This window comes from Haliotis asinina, chromosome 9 (assembly GCF_037392515.1).
Source record: "Haliotis asinina isolate JCU_RB_2024 chromosome 9, JCU_Hal_asi_v2, whole genome shotgun sequence".
Lineage (NCBI taxonomy): Eukaryota > Metazoa > Mollusca > Gastropoda > Lepetellida > Haliotidae > Haliotis > Haliotis asinina.
In genome coordinates this window covers 61,357,440-61,375,061 of record NC_090288.1, presented here as the reverse complement: position 1 = coordinate 61,375,061, position 17,622 = coordinate 61,357,440, and the positions used below count along the sequence as shown (strand labels likewise).

General features: G+C 40.3%; 1 protein-coding gene across 1 annotated transcript in view; it reads right to left on the bottom strand.

The window, feature by feature from the left end:
• The window catches only part of LOC137296024 (interleukin-17 receptor D-like), a 43,789-nt gene that overhangs the window by 12,381 nt on the left and 13,786 nt on the right, over positions 1–17,622 (bottom strand). Inside the window, exon 2 of the mRNA XM_067827653.1 lies at positions 9,406–9,514. Within this exon, the coding sequence (XP_067683754.1) occupies positions 9,406–9,418 (13 nt within the window). The 5' untranslated portion in view covers positions 9,419–9,514. The remainder of the gene's footprint in view (positions 1–9,405; positions 9,515–17,622) is intronic.

The window sequence follows — 17,622 nt, the reverse complement described above, 5'->3', positions numbered from 1 at the left end:
TCATCAATGGTTCAGGTTGTTTTGTCACTCCATTATACCCCTTTACAGACCACCCCATTATAACACTAATATTGGTAGTTTAACAATTAAATTTATGGCTAACAATATCGAGTATCCTGTCTTCAAGCATTTTGATATGGCCATCTCCCTGTGTCCTATTCATCTGTTTATGACTTTTGTTGACAGCTTGTAAGAATGTTGCACTATATTGAAGAAGAACACTGGTTTATCTGGATGAAGCTCAGACATATTTAATACAGACTTTCTCATCTCATATGACACTGCCCATGCATAAGTTACAGATGTCAACTGAGAAGTAAAGAGGATTGGTCACAATCTAAATATCCCCCCAACCATCAAGTCAAATACTAATACACACACCCCATACCTGAATCTACTAAAAGCAATTTAAAGCAGCTAAAGGAAGTGTTTGAGTCCTTGCCTTTTTTCCTGATATGCACCAGTGCTCTGAAGGTGTGAACATAATTAGGGATGACCTGTTGATCTGGATGAGGATTCTGAATAGCTCATTGTGACACTGAACTCACACATACACTGCTACATGCATGTTGCTGAAAAAATTCGTGGGCATATTCGACATTGTTTGATTATGAAATCCCTCCACTTCAATAATGATTCCTGTAGTGCGAAATGAAATGTTTTCCCCACAGGGTAATAAATCACTTATATGTACAATAGCGAATATATTGCTTCATGAACACCAAAGCATCGTTGACAGGATACAGATCTATTTGTAACATAAGGTGTGAATAACTGTAAAGGGCATCAAAACTGAAGACAGGTGGCCTCATTAAACAGAGACAGATTTATCACATGGCAGTTTCGACTAAATACTAGTCTCTGAAATGAACATATTTCACAAGTGAAGTTTTGTGAAAAAACATACATAAAAGATGGAAAGAAGCTGTGGAAATCTAGACTTGCCACATTATCTAGACTAGTGTCAGCTTCCCTGGGTACGTTTGCTTTAGGGTCTGTATGACAGACTAATGGCAGTTGTGATCAATGCATCAACTGCTTGTGAAAACAAAAATCCTAACAAACATTTTGTAAAATATGTTTGCCACACAGACACAAGAGTCATTCATTAAGTCTTTCAGCTGCAATAAGCGAGTGAGCTGAGTTTTTCGTCGTACACTGCAATAGGCCAGCTATTTGGCAGCGGTCTATAAATAATAGAGCCTGAAATAGACAATCCAGTGATCAACAGCATGAGCATCAATCTGCACAATGGGGAACCAATGACACGTGTCAACCAAGTAAGCAAGCTTGACCACCCGATCCCGTTAGTCACCTCTTACGACAAGCCTTTTATGGCAAGCATGGGTGGCTGAAGGCCTATTCTAGACCGAACCTTCCTTGTTCATGATGAACCTGAATAATACAGACTTTCTATGCAAATGTTGAGAAACTACATGGCATTTCTATGTTGCTATGGTCACAATACATGTGAAATTGATATTGATACTAGTTAATATTAGTTTGGTTCACTGGAAACACCTGCTAATTTCCTAGTTCCACAATCAGATATAAATTTATCATTTGTGCAAAGATGAAGAGGAAGATTGTATGATTCTGATACCAAATATATGCATGATATCAAATATACTGTCATGAGTATTCATCATTATTTCATACTGTGGTATACCAACAATAATGCACACGTAAATGTTCAATATTGTTGCTTGTCAGTATGATGATTATGGTAATGACAAACTGAATATGTCATATTTCAATGCATGGATCACATTTGGAGATCCGTAAACATCCGCGGTAGAACAGGTCTTCAGCAACCCATGCTTGCCACAAAAGCTGACTGTGTTTGTTGTAAGAGGTGACTCATGGGATCAGTTGGTCAGCCTCACTGACTTGGTTGACACGTTATCTGTTCCCATTTGTGCAGATCAATGCTCATCCTGTTGATCACTGAATGTTCAGTCCAGGCTATTCTTTACTGAGTGCAGTCATATAGCTGGAATATGTGACTTGAAGCACAAAAATTTGACCGTTTTCTTCAAAGTACGTCTAGTTGCTCTTGCTCATCATGAAGATGCAATTCATTTTCTATTTACGAAAATGCAAATATTGTGAAATGTGAACATGACTATTTTACCTAAACAAAGTGAATTTTTACCTAATTGACTAATTACACTACTAGCTGGTGACCAACTACCGCCATTTTTTAGTGTTTTTTAATGATCTGCCACATTGTTCTTAACATAATGAAACAAAATATACCTAATTGATAGATTAGCAATTCACTGATGTTTCTTGTTTGTTTACTGTTGCTGATCATGTTTCTCTAAAACATGTTCAACAGGAAACATGGTAGAGGATATTGTGCTTTCCCAAAAACTACCAAGACCAGTTATCACCTTTTTCTCAATTTTTTATGCTATTCACCAAATGTGACATAGATTGAGTAATAAAATTATTATGTTTCAAACTTTGACAAATGAAAAGTAAAGAATAAGGTGAAAATGTCCACTCGAGTAATATTTTGTTAGTATCTTCTACATGGCATTGGTCAAGTCCATAAAACAATGTTGGAAATTTAGGTCAACTCAAAATTTACTGATTGAGTGTTGGCATCATGGGTATGTTTTGACAAGTTAAAATCAACACTTTTTATGGCTGAACTGTAACGTGTCATAGATTCATAACGTAGCCAGGATGATTTTCATTCATTTCTCATCATCTGATGTATATGTATATATATAGCAAGAATCAATAACATCTTGATGAACATGACAAACAACATAAATACAACAAAAGAGACCAAATAATGAGCTACCTACCACTATATCTGCAACTGCAATCAACTTTAAGCTTTCACCAACGTTGACTTGATGTGTCCACACACATTGACTTACATCATAACTATGAGTATAAGATTATGACATATATATGGCTGGGTTATTATCTCCGTAACTACCAGTCAACACAGCATATTGATGACCGTATTCCATCTGCAAGTCATTAATTGTCTGAGTGTGTGTTCTAGGAAGAAGATCTCTAGTCAATAAGTCATTACAGGAAGGTAAGTGATGGCATCACACACTCATTTACACAGATGATATACATCAGCTGTACTGAGGAATACAGCAGGCTGCTCTGGACCACCACACCCTGCAACCTTCCTTTGTTATCCTTGACAGCTTTTAAGACCTCTCAATTTCAACCTGACATCTCCACAAGTGGGGAAAAGCATTTATAGATCTCTATTGACGTCATCCTCCCATTTTCATACGGCTTTTTCAAACAACAACCTATGAGCAAAGTATAGAATATCCCTGTCTCGGGGACATTTTAAAGAATATCACTAGTAAAAGATTAATTTGCCATTGAACCTTATTTACCTGACAGCCGTCGATATGGTGAAGGAAGTGAGGTTTAGGGGGTCAATACTGTGTTGAACTATGATCCTGTTATATCACTACATGCTCATTTTTGGAAACTTGTGTGTGATATCAAACAACTAATGTCACTTCCATTTCATATTCAAACTTGCAACTTTTTTATTTATAACCATTTCATACACAGGTACTGATAGTGATAAAACATTGTTTCTAAGAATATCTTCTTTGAAGTGAATGTACCACACTAACAGACAAGTTTGCTTCAAAAAGTTTATTGCTGATAAATGTTTCTTGTTTTACACACATCGTACCATGCCTATATGACAAAACTCTCAGAACTCTGAGAAAGGGTACAGTGCCGACTAACCCGGAAGGACTATATGTGAAAATAAGGTCTAAAAAGCAAAACAATAGGATTCTGCAAGGCCAAAGGGGCACAACTGTACTGATGACTGGTTAATGAGTCCTTAAACGCATGTATGAACCCATTTTCTTCCCACAGAGGTTACTTGTCTTCCTACAACTTCTGTTCGAATATGGTCATATTTCCCTGCTCTTGCAAAATCTCCCAATGGTAATAAATGGCACCACAAATCATCTCCATTCTTTCTATCCAATCTGAACATGTGTTACATTAACTTAGTTCCAACCTGACTAATACAAGCAATTGTGGGGCCACAAACAACCCTCCTCTGAAGGGGCCTTGTGTTGATGTGACACATAAGACACTTAATGGCTAACTTGTTTGTTGTCAGTAGGTGAGATGGACATGCCATTGATCTACCATTATACCATGTCCAGCAGAAACGTTAGCTCATCACTCGGGGGAAGAGGTTCAAGTTTTCTTGAAGCATACGAATGATAACTTTTGAAACCACATCACTAATTGTACAACTAAATCTGACTGCAACCAATCATGAATTGTGAACACTGGCACCAGGAAAGAGCCGTATTAGAACAGAGGTTTGTAGGAAGATATGTGGGCCTTCTGTGGGAACAATTGCATAAACCACCAGCAGCCATCTTTTGTAATCAGGTCAATGACAGTTCTACATCTTGTATTGTGATGACGTTGATCTCTGAACCACACTACAAAGCAACATCCTAAGCCTTTCAAGTTCAATCAACAAATGGCTGATATAATCATACTCAGTCTCATTTGACCTCTATAACCTAAGCATAAACCAATATGTTTTACCTGTTTTTATTATTCTTCTAAGGGCCACCAGTAAAACAATATAATGGTAATGTCCTGGGCCTGGATTTCTGAAGCTCTCCTTATGCTAAGACAGTTCAAAAGTCACATGCAACGTAAAACACAACTTTGCAGATTCTGATACCTTTCGGTATACACTTACTGAAACAAATCATCAAAAATGCCAATTCAACCTATAAAGGTGAAAAAAACATGATTGGGAAAAAAAGCCCCCAAAATCAGAGTTCAAAAGATTCACTAAATTTCCCTCAGTGCTGGGGGAAAAAGCGGTTTCAACAACTATGCTGCGCTGCGCCCATAATGCATGTGCAGTGAATAGGTTTGCTGAGCTTGAAACAGTATGTATGCCCGAAATATGAGGTTGTGACCAGTAGTCTAATCTTGGTTGCGTAAACAAACAAGAATATAACCTACTCGTTACATAAAAAAACTTGTTGATTGTGGTAAGCAGCCTCTGTCACAGAGAAAGCTCCATGTCTGGTTTATTGACACCTATATGTCTGACTGCCTGTCTGCTAAAGACAATATGCAATACACAGCTTCAATCATTGACCACATGCAATTCGAACTTAACACCTATCACGCTATATGCTATAAACAAAATAAATTGATTTATGACTCCTGTACCCGAGTCCTGTCTCAGCCACATTATGCAATTAGGCAGGTGCGATGCTTGTACACAAGACATGTTTTTATGTCTGTGGGTTGCAAACAAACTACATGCATTTTTCTCTAATGACTGGATTTGATGGAAACTGGTCAAGTCCTGCTCTGTACTTGGACGAATGACAGTTTCCAGCCACACAGTAGTTCACCATCTCTACTGAGATGATTTTTGATTGCCCATCAAACAGATGTCCATCAAACAGATCTTCTTTCTGTACACACAATGAGCCTTCAGGCAGCCCTCATCAGCAAATGAACCAGCCAATCAGAAGCTGTCGTTACACTTGCGTGCACATCTACCCGCTATGACTGGGTTCAGTGTCCCGAGGGCTTCGTTACGAGGGAAGTAGGCCCAAATACAAAATACTGCACTTTTGAATTGCGATTGTACACTTATCGCTTTGTTTATTTGTTTTTTCACACGCAGCTATGTATATTATATGTCATGAATAAGTGATTAGTGTTTCCTCCAGAGCGTTTGAAAAGGGTGCTGCACCCTGCCCTTTTCTTCTAGCGCCCTGCCCTTTTCTTCTGGCGCCCTGCCCTTTTTTCTGGCGCCCTGCCCTTTTCTTCTGGCGCCCTGCCCTTTTTTCTGGCGCCCTGCCTCTTTTCACTGCGCACTGCCCGGTACTTGCTAGTTGTGACGGAGCACAGGAACAGACTGAAAGTCAGCAACTGTAACAAGCATCTTATGATCAGCCTAAACACTGACAGCCACAATGACACTGACTTGGAAGCTGTTGTGAAAAGCTTTCTGGGAAAAATGCGAAGGAGACTGTAGGTTAATAATACAAGAGGCTCAATCTGATCATTTTGTTTTGATTTTTATTGTGGTTTGTGCCCTTTTCAAACTAGGGTGCCCTTTTCTGTAGAAACTTCACCCTGCCCTTTTTGTGGTCTGGAGGAAACATTAGTGATAATTGTGTTTTAATTATGTTTGATTTTTGGCTGCATGTGAGCTTTAAGTTAATGTTAACGCATTAAGTCCCTGCGCTCCATTCCTCAAACTCATAGCGATCATAGAGCTACGACAGTCGGAACTCCCATAATTTAACATAGTCTTACCACTGTCATAGCACGGTGATTGCTTTGAGGCACTGTGCCCTGAACTGTAAGCTGAAATACTTACTTCAATAACAGGACCCTAATATCTTGTCAAGAATTTGATACAATGAATATTTTTGTGTCTCCGTCAGAATGTAATATGTATCCTTTCTTTGCATCCATTCTGTGTGATTGTGCATATGTTATGCCATTTAACCATAGCAAGAATGATTGAGTATGGCTTTATGGTGCTTTTAGAAATATTGCAGCAATTTTTTTTCCTGTTACGCTGGTGACAAAACAATAAACAGACGGGACCAGAAATTGACTTCACACATTGTGCCCATGTGGGGAATTGAACCCATGTCTAATATGAGCCAACACTTCAATGACTAGGCTGCCCACTGCCGTCACCATGGTGATAATGTACAGTCAACATCTATATCACATGGATCACAATTCAAAAGTTTTCAACACTGGGCAAACCAGATCATTTTCATACTGCTTAAATGTTTGAAAATGAAATATAAAGTGTGTTTTGTCCAATCAAAAAGAAAAATTTATGTATTACAAGAAGGTCCTTTAAGAATAACAATCTAGAAAACGACATTGTTTTCAAAAATGTTTTCTCTGGCCAAAGTGCATGAGTCCTCCTGGCTAAACATCAAGAGAATGTAAATAATGGAAAATAGGGACCAGTATATGCACATATAACAGACGCCAATACCGATACGAGTCGGATCTGTAGCAGCCAGTGTCATGGCTCTGTAAATGAGAATGGTGACAGCCTTCCTTTCATATGATTAATGGGAGTATGACATATACTACTTTCATATTATTGAACAGCCTGATTGAAAACACAATTAATCATGAGCTAAAATGTAGTACATGTTTCAATAACTTTCATGACAATTACTCCTATTCATGCAAATATCAAGCTACTTTATCACAATGTTCAGAATACATGATCAAGGACTGACTGATGACAGGGTCCTATATCTGATATACTTCACACAACACTAAATGTTGCAGCAATCCCTAAATACCACATCTATTTCCTGCAAAGCGAGCATTTATCTGGAGACAGTGTATTCAAAGTACCCAACACATAACTTAAGTCAGTAGAGAAGTTCATGTGTATGCAAGATGGTCCCCAGATATCTGTACAAGTGACAGCTTGAGAGGGGGTCAGTCATTCTCATGATAGCTTGACCACATACAGGCAGACAGGGAAATTCTGCACATCAAACTAACACTGTTAGTGTTATTCATAAAATAATTCAAGAAAATTTGCTACAGTCATTTGTTTTTGTTCAAGTTATTGAATGGCATGAAAGAAAAAGTAAAAAGGGAAAATGAAATATTACAGTTTTGACAAAAATGTGCAAATTGTAGACAAAACTTGAGGATATTTAATAGTGAATTTTACCTGTGTGCATATCTTAAACTTAAATTTAGCATTTTCTGAAAGCTCATTCACCATTCAAAATATATGTACAGCTTTCAAGGCACACTAATGTTCTTTGAAAATGGACAAACAGACTCATACAGAAGTGACTAGGGACACTGCCATCTTAAGATACAGCAGGGATGAAGAGTCCTCTTTGACAGTATTCCAGTTTATCAGCTTTGTCAGCTTGAGGTTGGAGGAAAGGCAAAACTGATGCAGATCTAGGATGTTTAGCACCTTGCTGAAACTCACAAGTATTCAAAACCACAATCAAGGGTTGCTGGATTCCAAAAGGGAAGAAACTCTGTGTAGCACTATATATGTCTGGGCCACCATGCCCCTCTATGTGCTAGTGGGTTCAAATGCAACATCTTTCTAACATGTAAGTAGATTTTCAGCACCATAAATCAAGTACTCTTGTAAGTTTCAAGTCCTGCTTTGTACTTGGACAAATGACAGTTTCTAGCCACGCAGTAGTTCACCATCTCCACAGAGATGATTTTTGATAGGATCGAACGCAAATTCAGAGAACATGTATTTACAAATCCCAACATCTCCATATACATTCTTTGTGGATACAACTTCTTCTAGTGTATATGATTTTGTTTTACAATGGTATATGAATCCATACTGACATGACACATCAAGTACAATAAAAGAAGTTGTAATCCATAAAGGATCTTACTTTCTTGTGACTCGCCATACATGTACTTCTAAAATGCTCATCAAACAGATCATCTTTCTGTCCACGCAATGAGCATGATGAGCCCTCCACGTATCAGCAAATGAACCAGCCAATCAGAAGCAGTCGTTACACTTGAGTGCTATGACTGGGTTCGGTCTCCTGAGGGCTTAGTTTCAGGGGAAGTAAGCCCAAGTATAAAAAATTGCACTTTTGAATTGCGATTGTACACTTATCGCTTTGTTTATTTGTTTTTTTACAAGCAGCAATGTATATTATATGTCATGAATAAGTGATAATTGTGTTTTAATTATGTTTGATTTTTTGGTTGCATGTGACCTTTTAAGGTCACATGCGCATATTCCTGTTACCAGGGAGACCTCATTTTAAAAATTTCTTTGCATAAAATTCAAACAAAACCATTTTTTTTGGCATATTCCATTCGTTTTTATCATCAAATAAGAGTAAATTGGTGATGTACAAGTTCAAGTACAATCAAGTTCCTTAAAAAATGCACTGAGAAGAATATGTCAAACCACATTAATCTAACTTAATTAGTGTCCACCAAAGTTGACCAGGTCAGCTGTTAAATGGTTTAAATAGAGCAACTGGTATTAACATACAGCAAAGTAACTGGATGTTTTCAGTTTGAACATCACTACTACAAACACATGCGTACCATATTTCCTCAAATAAATGCCCGAACGTTATTTACATAAGGCAGTCTTTACCAGTGTATTCCATTGCTGATATGATGGTAGAGAAATGCTTTGAAGTGAAGATGGATGGTGTATATTCAAGATGACACTGCATTACATTTCATGGTGCACAGCCCCTGACAGATAGAGACAGGAGACAACCATTTCATCTAGGTTGGTTTTTGTGTCTATCATATTCACCAATGGGCTCAGAATGCCCATCCATCCTTACAGAAATTTAAAACATACAATACAGTAGACATTCCTACCTTGATCCCCCATGGCTGTCCAGTGACATTTAATGTCTGATAGCTTCTTCCATCACATTCTTCCGGTTGTCTAGACAGTGCCAAGTCCTTGGACAGCAACCTCGCATATCTGAAACAGTTTCATAACTAACAGAATGTCCAGCTTAAATTAAAACTTGGCAACGACATGCTCCACTGTCTTCATGCCAGTTACCTTTATTTTCAATACCTTGCAGTGTAATAACATAATAACATCATGCATGTCTTTCAATAGAAACGTGATGGTAAAAGCAATGACATTTCTATCAAGCATCTGATTCTGCTGACACAATGACAGGAGATATATCATTTATCATACAATATTCTTATGACAAACTAATGTCAAACTATGGTGAAGTGATATGTTCCCAGATGATTGTGCAGAGCTAAATATCTACACAGTCTGTATTGTGATACCATGTAACAGCTCTAAATACACAAACCTGATGTACCACAGACATATCATAATACACAGTAACACCACTATGTATGATATAACTACGTTAATATACAGTACTATACCACTATGCATGATATAACTATGTTATCACCATACAGTACAACACCACTATGTATGATATAACTATGTTATCACCATACAGTACAACACCACTATGCATGATATAACTATGTTATCACCATACAGTACAACACCACTATGCATGATATAACTATGTTATCACCATACAGTACAACACCACTATGCATGATATAACTATGTTATCACCATACAGTACAACACCACTATGCATGATATAACTATGTTATCACCATACAGTACAACACCACTATGCATGATATAACTATGTTATCACCATACAGTACAACACCACTATGCATGATATAACTATGTTATCACCATACAGTACAACACCACTATGCATGATATAACTATGTTATCACAATACAGTACAACACCACTATGCATGTTTTTACCATGTTATCATTTCAAAGTACAGCACCACTATGGTTGCTTGTCATTATCAAGTATAGTACCAGTATACATGGTGTAACAATGTTTAATGCTGGAGTATAAAACCACTATGTATGCAATAACCATGTGAGCAGTATATAGTATTACACTTAAATACATGTTTTGACCATGTTTATATGACATACAGTACTATAACACCATTATGCATGCTCTATGTCATGTATGGTACAGCGGATTCCAAGACCTCTCAATAGGAATCTTACAATGTTTTAATAACACTGACAGAGTAATGTCAGTAACTACTGAAACAAGCAATCTACTAGTTGCTATCACAGAGGTATAAATCTTGTAGTGCAATATATTGCAATTCAGGAACCCATATTGCGATATGTGTTGCAATATATTGGATACTCAGGTGTCTGACAGTAAGTGACACTAATTGTATATGTCAATCCTATTTTCTGTATAATAAGTCCCTAAATCTAATAGTTATGGTTCTGATGACAGCAATCTGAAAATAAGGTTTCATAGTCAGGGATTCTACCTCCTCTTTTACACATTTTTTTTCATACAGTCTATAATCTTACACAACAGTATGCCATTTTGCTATTGAATAACAAAGGGAAACATTTGTTGTGAATGAAAGTCTGCGTACGTCTTAATCTAAAACCAGAAAGAAATGATGAAAGCTTCAAACATATGTTCTTTACCCAATATATCGGTTTTCAGAATAAATGTTGCCATACACATCGTTTGAAAAGCGTATTGCGACATACTGGTATAGGAGTAGAGCCTTAGTTGTATGACTTTGTAACGTATCTAGTATACTCTACACCCACCAGTCTCACTACAAACACTTCAACACCCGGATCTAACCTGCACCTAAGACATCATAAACACAACTGAAAATAGAACCATCATGCCTGACTGACCCCTGTGATAAAGTCAAGGCAGTGTACCCAGTAAACCCAGCCAAACTCACTGTCGAACAATTGTGTGCTGTCTACATGGTCCACGAAAGACTCAGTTTCCTGTACAATAACATCAGTTTGTGAGAATAACATTCGCTGACTGACAGCTCCACAGTATGAGAAACATATACCGAATGTACATCAATCAATATTCCAGTCGGTAATTACTACCAGCAGAATGGTCTCTGACACTAATCATCCATCTGCATTGTAATATGTTTCTGAGGAATACACTGAAACCTCAGCAGCACTCAGTCTCATTGACTTATTGGATCACTGAAACAAAATGAACCACAGTCTGTTAGAACTGTGACCACACTGACAATGAATCCGGTTATGCAGACAGCACATTAATCTTTATTTTGATGGAACAGTGTTTTATGGACTGGTTACACGTGCAAGAAAAAAGAACAAGACATAACTCAAACAGAGTTTTTATTTCAACCTTTTTCTTTAATTGTATTGTTATTTCATAGATTACATCTCCGCTGTTGCATGTTGACAAACTATCATGACAATGTGCTTATACAGCTTCTGACATGTATGCTTTTTTCAACACTAGCCCAGAGGACTACATGGAAAAATAATTCCCCCTGTCAAATGTTCGTAGTGAAGATGGCCTACCAATGGTATTCTCCAATCCGTCTTGAACACAATTTAAATGTCTCAAGCTAGAGGAATTTCAAATGCTGCTGACACAATAGCGACAGGAAGTGTCTCACAATCAACATGGTCAAAGGCTTGAAAAAGTAACAAAATGAATTTAGTAGTATAGGGAATAGGGGTTCTGGACCACTTTCAAGAAATGTCTCTACAAAGCCTTATTTACTAAATAAGGCTTTGGTTGGGCCATTAGCTCTTGCTACTATTACCCCTACTACAAAAAAGTTGGCGGTAATTACTATGCCTTGGTAGGAGGTAACACTGTGCCGTACGGTACGATCAATAATTCTTCTCTTACAAAACCCCTACCCGGCCCATCCCTCAAGTAGTACAAGTTAGGTTCGTCGGCTTTCATATCCACTTTATCTATGTTGTAAGTTTTGAATGACCATATAGGATCGGTGGCTCGCTTACGACTATCGCCCTCGTGTTCCCCCGGCTGGTATAGATACCTCACTAGGGCCCTATCTGGTATCTGTTTCTCCTTCCCACGCAATGGAGCGGCCGACTCTGCAACTATTGATTTTAGTTTGATAGCGTCTGCCGTCTCCCTAGCATACTGATGGCCGAACAAGCGCTCAGCCAAAGTCCTATTAAATCTCTCAACTATGGCTTGGCTGCGATGGGCTCCGGCCGTGCCACGCCTGACCTTTGTATCGTGTTTGGCTAGCAGTTGTGACACGGCACCCATGAACTCCCGTCCGGGGTCAACTTGCAGCTCTGTTGGCCACGTCAGCGGACTGCGTTTGTATATGCGTTCGAATCCTCTGGCTACCTGGGCCGAATCTTTCGTGGTCAAGGGTTCGGCTTCCTTGTAACGACTGGCTACGTCCACTACTGTTAAGGCATACTTGTACCTCTTGTCGTGGGGTAGGAACAGTAGGTCTGCCTGGTGAACGCTATTAGGTATGTTAATACCGAACCTCCTTCTAGGCACGTAGCGTGGTGCCGGCAAATAGATCTGCCACAGGGCTTGTTTTTCAAGCCACGCTTTGGCTTCCTCCGGGGGTACTCGCGCTATTTTAGCTAGCTTATCTACTGCGCTAGCTCCTTTCCAGTACCCACGCGGGCTGTAGTAAATAGCCTCAAATTTTTTCATGTCCATACGCGTATGTGTTTATCCCATCAATAGCTATCCAACGTTTCGTGTCCATAGGCGACAGGGACGTCTTGTTTATAGTCAGTCCGTATATCTTATGTCCATCACTTCTAAGTGTGTTCATTTTATGCCTAAAGGTACGGGTCTTGAACAGGGCTTCCTTGAATCTGGCGTGTTTGATGTGTTGTTTCACCACATACTTCTTAACCCCCTTAGCCTTCCGGATCTCACTATTGTCGGCTTTCAGTATGGAGTACATCTTAGGTCTCAAACCTATGTACTCGGCTATGGGCGTGCCAGCACACTCGTCCTTCATCTTACCTAGGACCTTTTTATTTACAGTACTGTGTATGGCATGGGTCTTAGGGTAATCGCTGGTGTCGTATAAATCGAGGTGTTTTTTCATGTCCTCGTACACGTCCTCGGTTCGAATCTCCATCAGCAGGGAATCCGTGTCAGTGTACAGCACTTCACACCTGTCGCCGTACTGTTTCTTGAGCTCGTTGTAGTAAAAGTCGTACATCAGGTGTTTGGATAAATCGAGGATGCTCATCCCCACGTATACAGGCCGGTTGAATTTTATGTGACTTTTCTTCATGTGTAGGGCAACCAGGTTGTCTGTGAATATCTTACTACGGTTGAATGCCGGACTGGCTATCAATCTCCTGAGCTTGTCTTCCTCACTCGACCGAACCAGCTTCACGGTCACGCGTTTCCTCAGGTTCTCCATAGTCTTACCAAACACCGAGTTGTTCATGAGCTTGTAGAGATTTTTCTCAAAATCACTGGTGGCTTTTTTTCGTAGGTCTGTGTTCATTCTGATGTAGGGCTCCATCCATGGACTCTGGTCGAACATGAGCACCCTGTGTATTTTGGTCAGCCTCATACCCAACGACAGGTACAGCTGTAGGTTGCGATAGTGAACGATGTACTTGGTCTTATTCATTAAGTTAGGCACGAGTTTTTCAACGTCTGTCACACGACCACCTGACAAGTTATGTTGGTACTCAGACATCCAGTCTGGGTTAACCCTCATACGTTCGGGGGCCAGGGGGTAGCTGTTGTGCGATGTGTGTAATTCCTTGGGATACTCTAAGTCAACCTCGAGGATATAACCTTTGTTCGAATCTGGTGCAACCCCCATAACATCAACGTGGGGTACCCATTCGAATCCCCCTGTAGGTAGATACTGACTCATGGCCCAGCCGTACAGGTTGTTTGCGTCGAGGTAGAGAATGTGATTGGTTGGTTTGTTAGGATCGTAACCTTTCACGTATTGATTATTTGCTTTCGCGTATCGTTTGGATGCCATGGAAATCCCACCTCGCAAACCTTTCTCAATGAATAGGTGCATGTCGTAATCTGTGAGCAATTCCAAATTAACTCCGGTCTTTTTAAGTAAGGCGTCCCACGACAGACCTGGGCTGGTGTAATACCATGCGGGGTCGAGTTTATACTGCTTTAAACACGTCCGCCGAAACGTTTCAAACACGTCGGCTAACAGCAGTACATCTGTCCTCAAGTACAGGTCGTGATAATCACCCAGGTTCTTACAACCCAGTTTATTCCATACGTTAGTCGCGTGCGAGTAATCATCTCGTGAGACGGACGCCTCATTCAGCTTGCTATAAAAGCAGTCAATAGGGGGTAGTCTGGTCTCGGTGAACTTAGCCCAACTATCCATGTACTCATAGGGGTACACACCCTTCCTCATAAGCAGGGGTCTAGTCTCGGCGTCTGTGTATCGATCGGTGATAGGGAAGGTATTGTTGGCCTTGACCAGACTGTCGAGTGACGACAGGAGGAACTGAAACGAGTCAATGAACCTAAGTCCGTTTAAGCTGAAGGAGATGTATCTCTCCATGTTGTTGGGGATGCACGTTATATTACCATCGATTTTCGCGATGGCCTGCATGATCAAGTGTGAGTCATACCCTCTCAAGTTGTGAAAGACAACGGGGATGTTTATTGTCTTAGGGTTGATTTTAAGCTTGAGGTTGCACGCGTTGTGAGCGGCGCCTCTATACTTACCAGTTATGTGACAGTGATCTCTCACCGAATCACCGTTAAGTGGTGATTCACACACGTGACAGTTAGTGCTACTAGCGTGGGCTAGCCTGTCGACTCGGGTCAGACGCATGGGAGCGATTTTATACAATGCATTCCTAATAATTTTTTCTTCCTCCTGCAAACACTTTAGAAACCTTTCAGCCGCGTCAGGCCCCCTATACACTACCGGAGCTTTCGTTTCCCCGTCACAACGGACGACAATGTATCCAAACGAACAGGCTTTATGCTCTTGTGTTTTGTGGGTAAAGGCACCACCACTGGGAGCCTCGCCGGCGGCAGCCACTAAGGCTTCGAAGTCGGCATATATAATATAAGGCACAGACATTTGGTTCTTGTGGTTATTGAATTTTAGGATATTGTCACCTTCCTTAGGCATGTCGACTCGTATGGCCGTCTGCCCCACACCTTGACAATCATCCCGGTGGGATTCTAATAAATCAGCTCGGGTGAAGCCATGTAGACATCGTTCACAGAAGTGGGTCTTTCCTTTGTATGCTGATTGGTCATACAACAGCTTGCTAAAGTGTTTTATCCACGTGTAGTGATACTTTTCACCTCGTTGGATCATGAATATATTGATAACTTGGCGATCCTTCACTTCGCTGACCCTGTGTACTATTGTTGTGTTACCTTCGTGCCCAAAGACATTTATAGCCAGATTATTCTGTTTTTCTACTTTAGTGATCTGGGATATGGGGGTGGGTTCATCTATACCATCCCAGTTGAGCCCATCGTCTTGGGGATAGCTAGAAAGCCTATCTGAATGAGTGCCAGCTGGAAATAAGGCTGACCTGATAGCTAACCTCAGGCAATCGTTTCCTCTATTCTTAACGTTTACTATGGCATGTTTATTCCTATAGTAGGGAGGCAAGGCTAGGTATGACCCGCCTCTGAACGGCACGTAGTTAGCTATGTCTAGATAGACATTATCGATTTTATCTACAACCCACCCGGACCCCAAGTGTGTGTAGCGTTCTAGGTATTCTCGTATCTGCTGAAAACTGGTATCGATTGATGCGTCAATGGTCTCTGTATGTGTGACAACCTCTTGTTTACCTCGGAAGTAAGGCTGAACATATTCAGTGGTACTCCCAACCTGCTTATCGAGCGACATTTTCACTGTGATCTGAAACTTGATACTTCCTAGATTATTTAGTTCCTGGTTGACCTTATCAGCTATCAGAGGCTTGATATCTGTAATGTCTATGTTTCTATCAACGTGCATGCGCCAACCTCTCAAATAGTTACCTACAGCGCGCTCAGTGCGCACGAACTGTAGGTCAATAGCTCTATTCTGTCGTAATAATTCTACAAGCTGTGGTTTTCTCATACGGGAATACCCGCCTAAACCCAAATCGTGTGCCTCGACTTTCAGTTGTTTTACAGTGGGAGGTTTTGCTACGGGGGCATGTGATAACAATGCGGTTAACCCGGCTCTCCCCAGGTTTGAATAACCCGTGTATCCAAGCTGTTTTGCTTGAGCTTTTAATTGTTTTACTGAAGGAGGGGCTTCTAAACCTAGTAATCTCAACAATGCTGACTTCCGCATTCGAGAATACCCGATCACACCTCTCTGTTTTGCGACCCTCTTCAGCTCGCTTACAGTAGACATCGTGTTTACACCTAAGAGAACCAATGTCTAATTGGTTCACAGTAAGGGGAGGTAACCCTTTCACACACTGGAGTCTATCTTGAGCAGTCGCCTACGTTCTTTTATGTAGCCTTTTTTATTCTCGTAGATGAGTTGATGTCTGACTACGTTCGCTCCGTGAGCTTTACATAGACAGTAGTGTCCTTTAACCCCGATACCACACACAGAACACGTGTAGTTAGGACTTCCCATATGGAAACAACAGAACCCCTGATTCCTGCATTTCCTACCACAGGCCTCGGTCTTCCCCATAAGTATGTATTCGCATCGGTATGGAGCGGGTCTCATGTTTACTTATATAGGTATTTTAATTTAATTGCTTCGCAACCAACGCAGTAGCTGCTATACCCAACACTATGAAGCCCAGTTCACGATTCATTTGTCCCTTGGATGGTGTGTAGTACTGAGCGAGTGTGGGTTTATTGAGCGGTTCCAATTGTTTACCAGTTAGTAGATAGTATTCTTTCATTGCTTCATCTACATCGTTGAATGTTTTAATGGCATGGTTTTCACGCTTGAGTTGTTCGTTAATAAAATCGATCCTCTGGAGGCGTTTTTTAACGTACTCAGCCTGTGCTCTTTGTAATTTCTCAGTAGCGAGATCGTGTCGCTTCCTTTCTTCCTGTATTTCAGCCGCGTGATCATCTCGTAGTTTCGAGAAGAGGAAATTACTCCCGGAAAATGCCAGGGCATTCACTAACGCCCCACCGACCATCATAGCTATCGTGGCCATCCCTATATTTATTTCATTATATTATCAGGTATTATTCCTTGTTTTACTAGGATGTCTTTTGTGGCCATCGCCATACCA